The following is an 18,354-nucleotide window of genomic DNA, read 5'->3' as shown; positions in this document are numbered from 1 at the left end:
AAAGTTAATAAGTGGAAATTAACGAAAGACATTAATAATTTATGTAAAATTAATAATAAAATAAAATTCGAATAACGATTGGTATTCATATTTTATATAAATTTCATATTGTAGTTATTCATGATAAAGTATTTTGATATTTTATTAAAATAATATTTATAAAAAATATCAACAACATAAATCATTAAGTTCTTGTTTATTTTTAATTAAATGTTATATTGTTGATAATTTTATAACAAATTTCACTAACCAGGAGTTCCTTTTGGACCCGTTAATCCGGGCTCTCCTTTATCTCCTCTTATTCTGTTAAAATTAAAATATAAGTCGTTTTAAATTCAAATAAATCAAAATGCATTATAAATATCAAGTATACCCAGGTCTTCCCAGAATTCCTTGTTCTCCTTTAATGCTTATGCCTTTTTCTCCTTTGGCTCCGGGATATCCTGGTTGTCCTGTATATCAATAAAAAATATTTTATATAGTGCCAAATTTTGAAAAATTATTTAAAGAGTAAATATTGAGTTATTATTTACCTGGTGTTCCATCAGAACCTGGGAATCCTCTATCACCCTAATAATTTAAAATGAATGTTTATATTATTATATTATAATTTTATGCTTTTCAATGTTATTTACTTAACATCAAAATTTCAATCTATGTATCATAAGTTTATCGTCATAAAATTAAGCATAGCTTTTTCGTACTAATTCACATTTGTATTTTATTAACATTTGTTTACTTTTAACTTTTAATAAACAATTATATCCTTTTTATAAAACAAATATAGTCATTTCGTTTTTTAAAACTAGCATTCTTATAATTTGTATTTTGAAAACCAGCAAATTTATAAAATAACTATTTTGACTAATATAAATAATATAATTTACTGATATGTTAAGAAACATAATAAATTCATAATCTTATCCGACTATTTAACTTAATATATTCTTCTTTTTGACTTATAATTCATCAAATCTTTAAAAATATAAGTATTTTTTTTTTCATTAAAGATAAAAACTTTTAAGTTAAATCAGAATTTTAAATTGAATATGTATCATAGTTTAATTTTTGTAAGTTAGGTATATTTTAAGAACTTAAATTTATTCTATTTGAATCCATTAAAATTTATTAAAAAAATATATCCAACCTAATATAATAGCTGGTTTCAAAAATTAGATTTATAAATAAATCATTTAATCATAGTGTTTTAATATGGTATTTACTTTTTCTCCGATGATTCCAGGTAATCCATCAATACCGGGTTTTCCCTCGGGTCCATCTAGTCCATCAAGTCCTCGTAAGCCATCCCTAATTCATTAAATAATTACATAACTATTATTTTAAGATCTTAAAATAATATTTTATAACTTTATGTTTCATTTTATTCAATAAAAAATATAATATCACAAATTAATAAACTGTTATAATGTTTATAAGTTTAAATGTATTTATGAACTCATATTATGTTCTACAAAAACTTTTCTTTAGAAGCTAATTATTTAATTTTAATAATTTGTTACTTTTTATTTTATTAATAAAAATAATTTAAGTAGACAGAAATACCATAAGTACCATAAGTAGCACCATGTTCACACAAACATTAATAAATTTAACTAAGATACTTATAATTTTTCACCTAAACACGCACGTATCGAATTTGCCTACTCATGACGCCGTCTAAACAAATAGATTTCATACAATAAATATTTATTTTAAGTATTCACCAAAAATTTAATCATATTATACATAAAAAATATACTGAAGTTCGTGATGATTTTTAATGTTTTCTGTCAATATTAAAATAAGAAAGTTTATTTTAATCCAAGATTTGCTTACCAAAGTATACCATTAAATTTGTAGGTTATAAATTATCACCATAATTATTTTGTAGTGATAAAATCAAAAAATTACCTTCCAGGTTCTCCACGAGGTCCAGGTTCTCCCTTTTGTGTTTTTGTCCAACTTGCTGGTATAATCGCAGCTTCACCTTTTTCACCAGGTGGACCAGGATCACCTTGTAAGCCATCTATTCCCTGCCAAAGAATTATAAATATTATTCCATTGTAATTATTGTCGTAAAAATTAAAATTAAATTATAATTTTTAAGATATATTATACAAAAAAAAAAAAAAATGATTTATAATAGTATTTTATAATTTTAAAATGTTATTAAAAAAACTATATATTATTTTAATACGTTTAAGGCTAGATTTTTTATATGTACATATCTGTTAACTACATCAGTTACATCAATATAAACTCTATATAAATTACATATACTAATAAAAATAAAAAAGAATTGATATATTTTGACTGAATATACATAGGTAGATAAAACACTGGAATAATTTATTATTTATCATTAAAGATATATAGCTGTTATGAATAATATGAATGTAAGTATTAATTATATTATACCACATCCTGTGTAGTTTAATATAAAATTTGATGTATGACAATTAAAAATATTGATATATTATGAGTTATGACAAATTATAATATAACACTATTGGTCTAATTATTTTTATATTTTTACTGTAATATAAAATATGTTTTAATACAAAAATTATTAACAATGCTTTTTTGCATGATTATTGATTATTTAAGAATTGATATTCTATTTACTCTGATCTAGCATATAGCTTCAAAATATATCGATATAAGTAGTTAATTTATAAAAAAATATTTTAATTCTTACAGGAGCACCGGCTTCACCAGTTGGTCCGATTAGTCCATCAGCACCAGGTTCACCTGGATATCCTCTTTCTCCTGGTGGCCCACGTGGTCCCTATGAAATAAATTATAAACATATTGCTTTGTATTTTTAAATTTCTTACAACAGTTTATTATAAAATTTTAAAATATTGTATAGATGTTATAATATAAAATCAATTCTATGAATAATAACAATTTATTTAAATATTACCTTCAACCCTGGAGTTCCGTATAATCCAGGTTCTCCTTTAGTACCTTTCTCTCCGGGACTACAACCTTGACAGCGTCCACCTATTTCACCTTTTGGTCCATCTCGACCTACATTTAGTGTAGTATACATTAGTTAAAATAGAATAAAAAAATAAGTAAATAAAATAAAAATTTAAAAAAACAATATTTATTAAATTAGGTATTAATTATACAGATCATTTTAGAATCATAATAGGACCGAATTTTTTTATCTAGAAAAAATGTTATGATTAACCTGGGACTCCTGGGATTCCTGGTCTTCCTTCTTCTCCCTTTTCCCCGGTAGCACCCTTAACACCTGGAGGTCCAGCAATGCCAGTTGGCGAATCACCTAAAAATAATTTTAATTTATTTTATTAACAAAAGGATATAATCATAAATGATAAAATATTAAAACATTTTTAATACGTTATAACGCCCAATTATGGTTACCTGGAGATCCTCGTTCACCCTGATAACCACGTTCACCTTTAAGTCCCTTTTCACCATCTCGTCCATCAATTCCATCATATCCTTTAGGTCCCTATTAAAATATTATTTTCTTATATATAATATTATGTTTACGTATAAATATATTTCTAATTAAATTAGATACTAATAAGTATTATTAAAGAAAAACTCCTTTCAACAAAGTTTGTTTGTATATATAATATATATATATATATAAAAACAGAAAAGTATTATATTTAATACTCACGACTATTGAAGCTCCTCTTTCACCCACAGGTCCTCTAGGTCCAGGTGGACCTTGTGCGCCAGGGAACCCTATTTAAATATTTGAATGTAATTAAAAAAAAATTAATAATAAGTCATTAGATGTATAACATACTCTTTGATAAAGTTTATCTACGTATATAATAATCTAATATAAGTATACAATATAATAAAGCCTCAATGTAAACGTAAAACATTATAGTTAAAATTACATTTTTCAATCAAAATACTTTTATATTTTCAATGAATGATTGACGATTAAATATAATAGTATGAAATTATTCAAAATACGATACTAAAAGTTTTCAAGATTTGTCAAAAATTGGTCTTGATATTAGTTAATATTTGTTTAATACTAAGTATAATGTATATTATAATGTCAAATAATATTTTGTGATTTTTTTTTCAACAACAAAGCAAAAAACAAATACTTGTTAAAAGTTTTTCATTCAGTTTAAATTCAAAACGATGAAACAATTTGTTTGATACATTTTTAAACTTTTTATTGCTTATAAACTGTTTTACGAAATTCACAATTGTGTTAGTTACGTTATGTTTTGATAAATTACAATTGTTTATTTATTTATTGTTTAATAACATATTAACCTAAAATAGATTAGGAGGAATTAAATCAAGAGCTAAGATCATATCTAGTAAGTAAATTATAATAATTTTTAGTTATTAATTAATTTAATTACCTCTTTGACCAGATTCTCCCGGTAAACCTGCAAAGTAAAAAAAAATTAAAATTACTTTATTGATAAATGTTTTGTTAGGTATAATTGGAACATCAAACATGAAATATATTATTACGATTATTTTAAAATTCATAATATTTAATTTATGCATAATGTGATTCCAAAAATATAATTATATTCAGAACTTAATTAGAATCAAATTTACGTGCCTGTAAGTCCGGGTTCTCCTTTTGTTCCTTTTTCACCTTGTAAACCTTCTAAGCCCACAGATCCTGGTACACCTAGATTATCATATATAAATTATAAATAAAATATTTGTTTTTATGTTACAATATCTTTAGATACGTATATAATATACTGTATAGTATCATTTTTATAATATAAAAAACACACCTTGGCCTCCAATATTTCCTTTTGGTCCAGGTGGTCCAGGTAAGCCGTCCATGCCATCTAAACCTTTTGGTCCTGAAAATCATAAGACAAATATAAATAAAGAAATAAAGACTGTTGCTGAACTTAATCTATATTAAATTAAATATTACAATTTTTATAAAACAATAATAGTTGATTTTTTTTATTACAGTTTTGACTGACCAATTGAGAGTAAAGAAAAATTAGTTCATGATAGTACTTGTTTATTTTCATAAAATTGAAATCAAATAGGACATAAAATTCATAAGTCACTAAATCACTTATTTAATACGTTTATTTTAGTTGTATTCAATTAAATTGTGATTTCTACATTAAAAAATCATAACGAATATTTACGTATAAAATATGTAATAGAATAGGTATTGAGTTAGATTAAATTTAGTAGTAATTATTTAGAAATATAATTATAAATAATTAAACATTTTAAAAATTCATTAAATTGCTTTTAATAAAATTCAGGAATTTTAACTTTTAAAGTATTTGCATACTAATTTTAATGAGTAATTGTAAATCAAGAAATTATTACCTATTTTAACTTTTTATATTACGTTTTAGATTGTATAATACTATAATGTATATTATTATATATTTTTACTTACTTAAAATTGTAAACTTACCTACTAATATTTTTAACTACTACTAAATTATTATTTAATTTTCTATTCTAAACTAAAAATGAATATATATGAGAAGTGGGTTTATATTTTTAGTAGGTCATACAATATTTTGATTTATGTGTTTTACTCAATCAAATTGTTAAAAAGGTAAATTGCTTATGGAGTGTCAGTCATATAAAATATAAATATACCTGTAGGTCCAGGGTATCCACGTGGTCCTTGAGGTCCAGGCAAACCTGGTCTACCTTTCCCGCCCTAAATATAAATTAAATTGTTTAAAAATTAAATTTGGTATTCTATAATAATATAACTGGTAATTCAAGACCAAATAATAAATTATTTGTAATAGGCTAAATACGTTTCTATAGTTAATATTATTTCAAAATCATAGCAAAATAATACATTATAATTTTAAATATTATCAAATAATATTCTTGATTTAGTAAAAAAATTAAATATACCCCTGGTTGTCCTGGAGGTCCTCGTAGCCCAGCTGCACCTGGAGCCCCATCCAATCCTAAAAACAAAATAAAAACATTGATAAATTTAAATTATAAAAGATGTAGACGATATTTTTAAAATTAATTAAATTCATTTAGCTTCGCTCTGTAATTTAGATATTATATTCATTGTCCACCTTAACAAAATTCATAAGTCATTACACTAAACAATATAATAGGTAATGATTTTTTAAATTATTTGTATGGACTATTTTTATTACCATGGGAAAATGTGATTTATAAAAAATATGACTATGTATAATATATATTGTTGATGGTTTTTGTGGTTTCAAGTGGGTTATTAAAATAGTTCATAGGTATTACAAAAATTTATCAAAAAATCACGTTTCGTAATAGATATCGAATCCATCAATAAAAAAAGTTTTTAATGCTATTTATTTTTCTATTCAACTAGATTGTCTAAGTTACATTGTAATACATTGATATAAACAAAAAAAAAAATAAAATAAAGAGAGGAACACTAGATAGATTTGTGAATATACTAACGAAGATAGAATAAGTAATAGATTTATCAGAAATAGTATAGGAGTGTCATAAACTGTAAATGAAATGCAGAAAAATTTCTTGAGATGGTTCAGTTATGTTACGAAGAAAGGCAACTCAGTGTGAGTAATTATTGAAATAAATATAAAAGATTAGAAAAGGTGATGAAATTCGAATTAGAGGTTAGAAAATAAAATAAAAGGAAATTCTCTTCAGGAAATAATTTAGTTTTTATAAAATGTAATTTTACAATGCTTTGACTGCAATGCTAAGTGAAAATTATTTATACTGACTTTGCCAAAGCTTTCGACTGATTTTTTGCTATCATAGTTTCATTATATCATAATTAAATAACAACACTTAGGATCTACCCAATGCACTAAACTAATGGACATTTTCAAAGATGATTATTAAATTTGTCTACCAGTCATGGCCTCGATAGTTGGCTTAAAATTATCATAAAATAACTACTATAGTATTTTAAGAACAGTCTCGTTCATTCCAATCATTAATATATCTCTTAAATTTGGGTTTATAATAAGAAAAAAAATTGCACTTTTTCTCATTTAAATTTAATTTTCTTAGCTTATTTATTAAATATACCAAAATCTACTTAAGTAACAAATTATTAAATTTATCTCTATTTAATGATAGGCGTTCGTTCTGGTTTGTCGGTTTATACATACCTACATAATTATTATGAGATGTTATTGATTGTATTTAACTTATTTCTGTTATCCGCTACAAAATAAATTCCCCGAGTACTAGTAATATAAAAGCTTTTAATAAATTAATATTTCCAAAAAAAACTAAATTATAAACTGTTTTACTAATATTTCAATAATTTCGTAGAATTAAATTCATTATATTTAATAAGTATTTCATTAAAGCAGTATTAAGATACTTGGAGAAATTTAATATGATAGTAGGTATTGAAAATTTTTCTTATTGCAATTATAAGTATATTATGAAAATAATTATTTATGAATATTGAATAGGTATTGTGTATTTTAAGGTACTACTTTTTAGAATTTAGATACTTAAATTATAATACAACTTTTAGCCCGTATATACTTGAATACACGGAGTAAAATAAATAAATAAATAATTAAAATTACACAATTTACTATAACACTACAAACCTGGTTCTCCTTTAAGCCCTGGTCGTCCTGGTAATCCATTCAAGCCATCAATTCCTCGATCACCTAAAAATATAACAATAGTTTGAGAACATATTAATTTACAATTAGGTATGTGAATTTTGTATGTTATCATGTTTTGGTTCAGAAATTAGATATTGCAGGTGATTTTTAGTAAAGTGCTAGATCTGTTAAATTTTATGAGGTTATAAAATTAGAAATGTTTAGAGCTTTTTCAAATAATTGAATAAAACAAAAATATTTATAAAACAATATTTCTTGACAAAATCAACTTAGTTTATAGAAATTTTAAATTTTAAATTGTTTTGGTTATTTTTTGATGTATGTTAATAAGATTTTTGCTTCTTAATACAAACGTTAGTATTTTAAAACGTACATAACATAATATGTACTATTTTCAATTATATTATATTTTATAAAATATTGAAAATACACAGGAAAGTAGCTTAAGTTTTTTTTCTAAAAAAGCCATTTAAATTTTAAATAAAGTTAAGATTGGATTAGTAAACGAAAATCAATGATTTTTTTTTTAAAATATTTTAGTTCATGAATTGTAGCTTAAAAAATATATTAACTCCTGTACACAAAGAAATTTTAAAAATATTAAGATCTTTTAAATCACGATACAATTCATATCACTCTACTGATCTACTGTAACCATGTTAGTAACTATTTAAAAGTTAATAACGATAGGTAGTATGTTTAAAATATAACATTTTAGAATTATCATAATATAATGCATGTGATGTTTTTGGAAAATTTTCAAAAATATAGATTTTATTTTACTGTTAATTTTTTTACATATTTCATCATAGAATGCTCTTTTAATATATTACCTTTTTGTCCTATTGGTCCTGCAGGTCCATGATAGCCATCACGACCCTAAAAGATAAGGTAAACTATTATATAAATGATTTTTATTTTTAGCTTATATTTTTACTTATAATATTACTAAATATAGATTGTAAATAAAATAATAATTAGGGTTGAGGTCTTGAGAGACTTATAGTTTTTTTATATTTTTTTAGAAAGATTATAGAAAAATTCTTGTGATCAACAAACGTGTTTCATAACACCAGGAAATCAAATTAAAAATTGTAATCGGTATATTTTTGTATCTTTTGACATTATTGCATATAAATGCATATTTGGGTATATTAGAAAAATTAAGAACATATTTGGCAATTTTTGAAATAAGTTCTTAAATTAGCTTTGACCAAAAAGAACAAAATAGTAAATTTTCCATTTAAAAATAATATTTTCATTATCGGTTAGGTAATTTACTATCTGGCCGATAAACCGATAAAACCGAAATGTGTATAGGAAGTGAACTTTAGTTTTCGTTATATTTTTGTTACGTAATAATTTTGTCTATTTCAAACATTTTAGTAATATTTATTTTTTCATTTTCAAATATGCCAAAAAAAAAAATAATCATTGGTTTTACGTTTAAAAATCTATGTGTTGGAATTTATAGCGATTCTTTATATAAATATTATAATTCTACTAAATAATAAAATAGAATATTTTTTTTAGTGCATATTTTACGTGCATATTTTTAGATTTTTAAATACTAGAAGTCCTCAACCCAAATAACATTAAAAAAAAATTATATTTTTACTTTTCTAGTTTTTTTTTCATATGCTTTTTATTATATTAATCTATTTATATGAAGAAAAATCCATACAAATTATAGCTAATTTAATAATACTTAACATGCTTAAAAATATTGTTAAATTTATTTTAGATAATAAATATTTAATTACTCTTGGTCCTGGTGTTCCTATTAATCCTTTTTCTCCTTTTTCACCAACATCACCTAAAATATAAATAAAAAAACTATAGTTAATTTGAGTTGTATATATTGTATCTTGGTAAAATAATACTATATCAAATTAATCTATTGTTTTTAAACTAATTTTAATTTTGCTTACTGAGTTAAACCTTTTATAAGTATGCTAGTAATCAACAACAAATCAATTACATTAATTTTAATATAAAATACAGTAATTATACTTATACACAAATAATTATTCTGATGTATACCTGGTGTTCCTGGATCACCAATAGGTCCTGGTTCTCCTTTCATACCAGGCTCACCATTTTCACCCTGGTTAAAATAAATTGTAGATTAAGTTATTTTTTATTTTATTTTATAACCGAATAAAATTAAATACCCACCGCATTTCCTTTTTCACCAGGTTCACCAGTTGGCCCAACTGTTGTACTGTTGCTTGCAATAAATGGACTGTTGGGTACAGGTGGTCCTGGAGGTCCACGTTCTCCTTTAATACCTTTGTCTCCCTTAGGACCTTCAAAGCCAAGTCCCATATTTCCTATATTTCACAAAATAAATAAATTTATATCTCTATAGAAAGAAGACCTAACATAATTATGTTGCAAATTATTTTATGTATATTTTATTTTAATGAATTACACCAATCTAAAATCATACAATATTGTAATAATTAATACAGGATGCGTAACCATATATTTTATTCTATTTCATTCACTATATTTATTTAATTTTCTATAAACATCCTGTAGTCTTCAATTTAAATTTATTTTTAAAACAATAAAAGCACATCATTAGCAATTTCAAATTATCTATTCGAAAATAAGAAAATAACAGTATTGAATAGGTATCAAATAAGTTATTGATTGGGTCCAACATAGACTTACGGTAAGATATTTTGTATAATATTTTACAACACAATTTAATATTTTAATATTTACAATTCTTTATGTTTTATCTGTAGTTAAAACAAATATATTCAACTAATTATAAAAAAAGTTGAATTATACATACCCTTTTCTCCTTTTAGGCCCATGACTCCATGATTTCCCTAAAAAGATTATAATTTATATAAAAAATTATTTGTTATTACTACAAATATTTAATTTAACGTATGATATAATAAAATTTAAAATATTTAATTAATATTATAAATGGTAAATAGTTCAGAATTTTAAAAAATTGATTTACTTTTAACCCAACTTCTCCCGGTGGTCCGACAGGCCCTTGTATTCCTTGAATTCCAGGATTTCCAGGAAATCCTAAAAAAAATTAAATTATTGTTTTATTATAATACCTACTATAATTTATTATTTATAGACATTAATTTAGTTAATACGGATACATTTTTTTTTTTTACTAAACTTTAACTAATGGGTTTATGAGTATATATAATCATATACATATATAAAGTATATATTAATCTTATTAATTATTTGTATTAATAAATTAATATTTTAACTATACCTCGATCTCCATCCAAGCCAGGCTCACCCTTTTGACCTTTGTTATTTATTGGTATTAGGGCAGCTTCTCCTTTTTGACCTTTAAAACATATTTTGAGTTAGTTGTGTAATCTAAAACTAATTTAAAGCTCACAATATAATAAATAAATACATAAATCTATCGAATACATTTATTTATACTTACCTAAAAAAATTCTAAATTTTAAAAATGTAAATAGAAATATTTATGTATATAATTAAAACATATTTATTTAAATTATGTTTAATGTTTATGTTATCAGTACAATATTTTCAGTTAGAAAATAAAAAAATTGAGGTAGGTAAGAAGTAAAAAATTTAATTATTTTGTAGAAAATGGTGTTTAAAAAATAATGATTATATCTTATAAAAATTGTTATAATTGTGTATAGTTATATTAAAATTTTGTTCAGATTAATTTTAAAACTAATATACCTAGGTAGATATTATATTATATTTTCTTATAAAAAAATATTTATCAAATTAAAATAATAACAGAAAAAAATTGATTTTTGGTTTTAGAATTTTGGAAATCTATATTATACTATTAATTATGATTTTAGTTAATTTATAGTTTTAGCTATAATATACATTTTTTTTGTATATTTAAGATACTTTATAACAAAATAATGACATAATTTTAATTATACTAGCTAATTTAAGTTACCTTTTTCGCCGGTTATTCCTTGGTATCCACGAGGTCCAATAGCTCCTGGTAATCCTGGGAGACCTGGATTTCCCTACAAAATAAATATACATTATACAATGTGTTATATCATTATAATATTATAAATTATAATGCATTATGATCTTGTTTATTTTCATTTAGTAGTTTTACATATTTTATGATAACAATATGCTACATTGTTATAGATAATAAAATTGGCTTAAAAAATGTATTCCGATGTACACAGCCTTATTTGTGCATGCATATTATATAACAATTTTGGTGACATGGTATGTATTATACATTTTTACATTATATTATACGGTATATTCTATACTACACTAAATATTTGGTTAGGTGTAGGTTTGGTATAGAATTGTAATCGCATTATAACATTATTGACGTGTGCATAGACCTGACAACAAATATTTAAGACCTGAGTGCACGATACCTAGGTTTTTAGTACCTACACATATTATCAACAACTATAAAACGTGTAATTGACAGCTACTAATAATCAAAAATCTTATGGGAAAATTATTAATTAAACGTTAATTAAATATTTTTTAACCGGTAAATTTCTTAAAAATTATAGAATAATTATTTTGATGGTTTAATATTATCGAAGTAAAAAAGATATGTTGTACTTACATCAGTTCCATTACATCCGTCTAAACCAGGTATACCCGGTAATCCTTGGGGGCCCATTTGTCCTGGTATCCCACTTACACCTAAAAAAAAATCATAGATCAGACTTATAGAAGGTATATTTTTGAAAAAATTTTTCCTTAAACAATTAACAGTAAATGGGTTTAAATTTGAATTTATATTTTAACATATTATATATCATTTTTACTATTGGTACTACTATAAGTATTTAGTATATAGTGTTATATTATGAAAATTATTTTTAAATACCTGGAAAACCTGGAATACCCGTTTTTCCCTGAAAATAGAAAAATAAATTATTAATAAAACAAGTAAATATATGTGTAAAATAATTTGACATAGTATAAAATCATTATAAATAAATCATAAAATATACATAATAATAATGGCTGACAGACGGTCTCCCCTTAGACACGTTTTTAGTAGGTACAAAATTATGATTGATTTTCAAATTTAAGACATAGATTGCAATTGTTTACTCCTTGTTGACGAGATTTACTTGACACCTAATTTACTGGTCTATACATAGTAGAGTAGTTAGAAAATTATTTTTCAAATAATTAAATTTCCTCTTAGTCTTAGTAAATAAAAACTTGAAATTAAACATAAATAATCTCTAGTAATATAATTTCGTGTATCAAATATTGATTTTTTGTTTAGTTATTTAAATAATTGTATAACAAATTTTCAAAATGTTATTTTTCATTCAAAGACATAAGATAACATTTATCGTTCACTATACTATAAAGATAATAAAATAAAACTAGTATTTTACCCTGTCTCCTTTTGGTCCTCGTATCCCTATTGGACCAATATCTCCTTTGTCACCCACCGGACCTGGATATTAAAAAAGATATAAATTGTATAAATAATCGTTAAAACTTTTAATTTTTGTTATTAAATTGTATATATAATATTAATAACTATTAGAGAGAAAAATATATAAATCGGAGAATTAATATTATACATATACATTATCGTTAAGAATAAAAATATTTCTGTTTTAAGTTTATAAAAAATGTATGAATGCATAATATATGCATTGCATATAACTATCTTTAATAACAGTTATGGAAATGAGGTATATTTTGTTTTATATTGAAGGAAAGACTGACAATTGTTTCAATATTTGAAGTGTTTGTAAAAAAGTTGTCACTCCGGCATCTACTCAAACTTATTTTGATTTTATAATCAGATTAAATTAAATTAATTATTTATTAAAAACCAATATATACATAATAAGTTGGGTTTCATAAACAACCACTAAACCTTTAACTTAATGAATTAATACAGTTAGCTAATGCCTAATAGTACCTTAATTCTGTTATTGTTAGTGTCCATTATATATTAGTGAATCATTTGATTCTTTGATTGTGCAACTCAATAAAAGAATTTTAAAATACTTAATTATAAAGTTTTAAATCTATTTTTATCCAATATAAGTGGATGTAAATGTAGTCAACGTTTTCACGGAATAGCAAAATATAAAAAAATCGGTAATAGAGATGCTTTTTTTTAAATGTAAACAATCTATCAACTTTTATTTTTCCATTTCGAGCACTGTTTTATTGTTGTATATTAGGTATGCTATAAAATATTTATTATGTATTAATGTGTATAAGTAAATACAATTTCAATCTTTAGTAATTAAGAACGGATTAATTTATGAAGTATAATTTAAAATATGTTACCTGGAAGACCTTCAAGTCCTTGATATCCTTGTATTCCTTGAGGACCTGGAGCACCAGTTGAACCCGGTGGTCCCTTGAAAAAAAGATTTTATTTTTATTTCATATACAAATATTATAATATATTTATGATATTTTTTATGATTTTAAAAAACTTGTTTAACTTACTCGACTTCCTTTTTCCGCGAAACATTTTGGTGTACAATTTGTTGAGTTACCTCTTTGGTTAGAAATTGCATATCTATTATCACCAGTGTAACGTTTTACTTCTTGATCTCCATAATATGGTTCATTTGAATTCGTTTGATTTGAATCCTTCCAAGTAGAAATCCATTGCTGGAAATAATTAAACACGAATTATTTATCATCACTAAAAAACGATATTTGTTTAATATTTTAATGTAACTTTATATATTAGGAATTTTAAAATCATTGTGAAAGTTATGTACTTGTGATAGACTAGGGGGGGGGGGGGGTTAGATATTATTCTCGATGATGTCTGAGATATTGTGTTGTATACAAAAACCTGTCTCCCAGAAAATATTCTCACATTTTGTGAAATAGTCATATTTTAGATTCTGGACGAAGTGATGAATGTATTGATTTTACAATGTGTGTTTTTTTTGTATCAGTGTACACCATAACTTTTCAAAATAATGCTTCAATTTAAAACTTTAGGGGTGGTTTCCGATGGCAAAGTGAATATGCTTGGTGCATTTTAGAAGTCAAAAGTCAAAATTTTCCATAAACTTTCAAAAAAATCGGAAAAAAAACAAAAAAAAAGTAACTGAAAAACGGAAATTTTCACTTAAAACCAGTTTTTGATAAAATTAATTTTTTTTTATATGCTCGTAACTCAAAAACTAATTACTACTTGCAATTTTCACCAAATGTTTATGTTAGCGTTATCACCGTTATCTATATATGGTTAAATTTTCAAATCATTTTGATTTTTTTTTGAGCTACTCATATACAACAGAAATTTTTGATTTTTCTGAGTGTTTTTATTTTTTTTGAAATGTCGATAAAAAAAATTTGGGTGCCCAAAAAAACTTGAAAATGTAATACAAGGTTTTCCATAAGTAATTCTTATTGTATTTTAAAAAAATCAATAATCGCAATTTTTTTTTAAAGTGTTTTAAGTTCAAATTTTTACGATATCGCGTAACAATAAAGATTTATCCCCAAACAATTTTCAATAGGTAGTTGTTGTTATTCAAAAAGTATAAGTCGTAATTGAAAATTTCATAATTATTATTATATTATATATTGTTATTTTTCTTTACATAATTTAATTTTCTAAATATTTTTCTTATTTTAAGTCTATTTATAGGCATTTGAAATATTCGTTTTTGTTTATATATTTTTTTATATGAATATCGATAAAAAATTTTTGGCTGAGTCAAAATACTTGAAAATTTAATGCAAAGTTTATCATGAATTAGTCTTATAGTGATTCAAAAATTATAAGAATACATAGGCACAATTTTTTTTTATTAAGTTCAAATATTGACTGAAATTCGTCAAAATCATTAATATTTGCAAATTATTTTGTAGGTGTAATTCATAAAAGTGTTTGTATAAATAACAAAGAGTTGAAAATTGAATACATGATTTTTTTATAAATTTGGATGACAATAACTATAAATGAAGTTGAGCGTTGGCCAATCAAAAAAAAATTGTTATCTTACAAGTAATAAGGTATTTATATTATCTAATGTGAGAAAAAGGGATTAAGTATAAAACACAATTTTTTCGATCCAAAGCTTAAAATATGTTATATAAGAAATATCTTTAATATCTAGGATAGGTCTAGAAGTACACTGATGATAATGGTAATATTTATTAACAGTATTTAAAGAAATGATATGATTACGAAAATCAATTCTAGAAAAACATCTGAAAATAAACCATAGACATTGTTTGTAGCTTATGTATAATATGTTTAATATTAGAACATAATGTTATTATACTATTACTATTGTTAATAGTATAGACTCTATACTATTACGAGTAATTTTTGAATTTTTATAAGGATATTATAAGAATCGAGAATTTTTTAATATTATAATAGGTATTTTATTTATTATCGTGGTTTAGTTCAAAATTCAAATATATTTTATTATAAAAAACTATGTACCTAAGTACCTAACAAACATAGATTACGTTCTTACCTCAAAATTTGATAATAATCTACTCTAATATTAAATTTAACAACATAAAATTGGTTTAGCTGAACCTTAATTAGTTGTTCTGTACAATCTTAAAATGAAGACAGCACACTTAGGCAGTAAAATATCTTCTTAAAGGATATACCATAACCATAAGTTTTGTATACATTGCTTGCAAAATCCATCTCGTTCAAAAATAATCACTCAAACTATATTCTCATGGTTGATAAACCGAATGTATATACAATACAGAAGATAATATTTAACGTTTCACAGAGTTAATATTTATTTAGTGAACATATAAATAAGGGATCTTAAATTAAAATAACAGTTTTTTTATATTGATGGCATATATATAAATTAAATCCTATGACACAGCAAATATTTTAGTAGTCTCTGAAGTATTACTGTTGCAAAGTTTTTTTTCTTATTTTTTCTTCAGAAACCCGTTTTCCTATATAATACCACAATAAGTTAACATGAAACCACTTAATTAAATTTTATATATAAAATTTCGAGTTTCCTAAAAATGTAATTGAAATTGACTATATTACACCACTTAAAACGTGGAACACGTCTTCTTAATAGTGAATACGACTTTTTTTTAAATGCTTTAAAGTATTTTCAAAATATATTACAATTTTTTTTTTATAAAAATAATTATTAAACAAAATTAGTTCTACTGTTTGTAAATCTATAATTCCATGCGTTTATAAGCCAGAGATAACAAGTACCTACCAACGTGCAACGGATGTAACATATAGCTTGCATAGTTGCATCAAAATAAATTCAAGATAAAAAGCCGGAAATAACATGTGACAAATGATCATGTCGAATATTGTAATGTTACACAATGTTTGTGTTTTATTTGGTATCTGTTTAATGCGATTTTTAATAACAAATTTTAAATTGTTGGTTACTAAGGAACGAATGGAAATAGAATGTTAATTATTAGGTATAGGTACGTTCAACAAACTATTATGAATCAAATCATCATCACGTTATTATACAACTAAGATAATTCTACACACAGAATCTTAAAAATATATATTATGATTCATAATATTAAAAAAAATTTCAAATATATATATTTTTTTATCATATAAAGGTACTAGTGACTAAAATTATTATGAAAACATTTTATTTGTACAGTTAACGTAGACATACTTAGTATATACTTTACATAGATAATATGTATATATATAATATTCAATACTTTTTGATAGATATCTGAAATTTATCAGTTTCTCGGGTCATTTAAGGTTTGAATCGATAAGAAATAAATCATAAAATGATTGTACACTTGTATGATGCCAAATAATAAAACATAACAGATATAATTAAATAAGAACAAATTTAAATGCACTATGTATTTATATAGGTATCGGGTACCTACATTAATTATTACTTTTAAAAATAATTATTATCATGATTGTGTTTTGCGGATGTCTATTATAGTTTGCAATCTACATTAAAAATTAAATATTTCTGATCTATGCACCTACCTACTTTTATATTATATTAAAATGTTTTCTATTACATGAGTTTTCTATTTGTAATTGAACTTTTTGAAATCATTTTAATCGTAAACATAACATTTTTGACGTATTTGTTTTATACATTTTATGAGATGGCATATTATCCTTAATGATTTTTGGAAAATAAAAATATAAATTTGTATTGTTATATAATATTATGTAACTAAAGAAATAAATCGTCCAAAGTTTGATAAAGGTAATTTCTTTTATTATTTCAAGTATTTAATTTTAGTTGCTTTGATGTTATCCTATTTCGTAGTAACAATATATGGTGCTACTAACAACTGTAATTTACATTCGTTTTATTTATTACAGTTTATTATATTTTGTACTATGAAACTTTCGAAACGTAGGTATAAGACGTTAAATACACTATACATGTAATGCCCATAATAATATCTATTCCTCTACTGAATAATAACATATTTTATTCATTTCGTTACCGTTCGACATCGATTAATTATTATTACAATTTGATGGTGTTGAACGCGTGTTCATTCATAAGGTTCGTCAAGTTTATCACACAGTGATACACCGATGTCCCCCTTTGCCTTTTCAGATTCTATTATAGACGTCCGTCCTAGGTCGTTCTAGGAAATACGCTGGAATCGCGAGTGCACTTTACACCGATACCTGAAGTGGTACATCGACGTAAAAGAGATAAGGACAGACAAAAATCACTTCGGATCGGTTTCACAGGATGATCGCGGTGTGCATTATTATAATAATAATTATTGTAACATTATATTAAAT

General features: G+C 23.7%; 1 protein-coding gene across 5 annotated transcripts in view; it reads right to left on the bottom strand.

Moving 5' to 3' along the window:
* Positions 1 to 18,354, bottom strand: part of LOC114132479 (collagen alpha-1(IV) chain) — a 66,056-nt gene that overhangs the window by 15,892 nt on the left and 31,810 nt on the right. For 4 of the 5 annotated variants that reach the window (XM_050207560.1, XM_050207561.1, XM_027997945.2 and 1 more), the window contains exons 3-31: positions 14,061 to 14,228; positions 13,896 to 13,968; positions 12,980 to 13,041; positions 12,454 to 12,481; positions 12,187 to 12,266; positions 11,536 to 11,608; positions 10,852 to 10,929; positions 10,576 to 10,646; positions 10,399 to 10,435; positions 9,771 to 9,925; positions 9,636 to 9,699; positions 9,356 to 9,408; positions 8,426 to 8,471; positions 7,572 to 7,634; positions 5,887 to 5,942; positions 5,617 to 5,680; positions 4,770 to 4,841; positions 4,586 to 4,657; positions 4,377 to 4,403; positions 3,662 to 3,729; positions 3,397 to 3,487; positions 3,200 to 3,295; positions 2,927 to 3,033; positions 2,699 to 2,788; positions 1,912 to 2,033; positions 1,224 to 1,308; positions 534 to 570; positions 374 to 452; positions 251 to 303 (exon numbers count right to left, since the gene is read on the bottom strand). In XM_050207560.1, coding sequence (XP_050063517.1) covers positions 251 to 303; positions 374 to 452; positions 534 to 570; positions 1,224 to 1,308; positions 1,912 to 2,033; positions 2,699 to 2,788; positions 2,927 to 3,033; positions 3,200 to 3,295; positions 3,397 to 3,487; positions 3,662 to 3,729; positions 4,377 to 4,403; positions 4,586 to 4,657; positions 4,770 to 4,841; positions 5,617 to 5,680; positions 5,887 to 5,942; positions 7,572 to 7,634; positions 8,426 to 8,471; positions 9,356 to 9,408; positions 9,636 to 9,699; positions 9,771 to 9,925; positions 10,399 to 10,435; positions 10,576 to 10,646; positions 10,852 to 10,929; positions 11,536 to 11,608; positions 12,187 to 12,266; positions 12,454 to 12,481; positions 12,980 to 13,041; positions 13,896 to 13,968; positions 14,061 to 14,228 — 2,170 coding nt within the window. The remainder of the gene's footprint in view (positions 1 to 250; positions 304 to 373; positions 453 to 533; positions 571 to 1,223; positions 1,309 to 1,911; positions 2,034 to 2,698; positions 2,789 to 2,926; positions 3,034 to 3,199; positions 3,296 to 3,396; positions 3,488 to 3,661; positions 3,730 to 4,376; positions 4,404 to 4,585; positions 4,658 to 4,769; positions 4,842 to 5,616; positions 5,681 to 5,886; positions 5,943 to 7,571; positions 7,635 to 8,425; positions 8,472 to 9,355; positions 9,409 to 9,635; positions 9,700 to 9,770; positions 9,926 to 10,398; positions 10,436 to 10,575; positions 10,647 to 10,851; positions 10,930 to 11,535; positions 11,609 to 12,186; positions 12,267 to 12,453; positions 12,482 to 12,979; positions 13,042 to 13,895; positions 13,969 to 14,060; positions 14,229 to 18,354) is intronic. The other variant, XM_050207559.1, reaches the window with a different exon arrangement.

This window comes from Aphis gossypii, chromosome X (genome assembly GCF_020184175.1).
Source record: "Aphis gossypii isolate Hap1 chromosome X, ASM2018417v2, whole genome shotgun sequence".
Lineage (NCBI taxonomy): Eukaryota > Metazoa > Arthropoda > Insecta > Hemiptera > Aphididae > Aphis > Aphis gossypii.
Note: the sequence above shows the minus strand (reverse complement) of the source record. Positions and strands in the feature narration are given on the sequence as shown.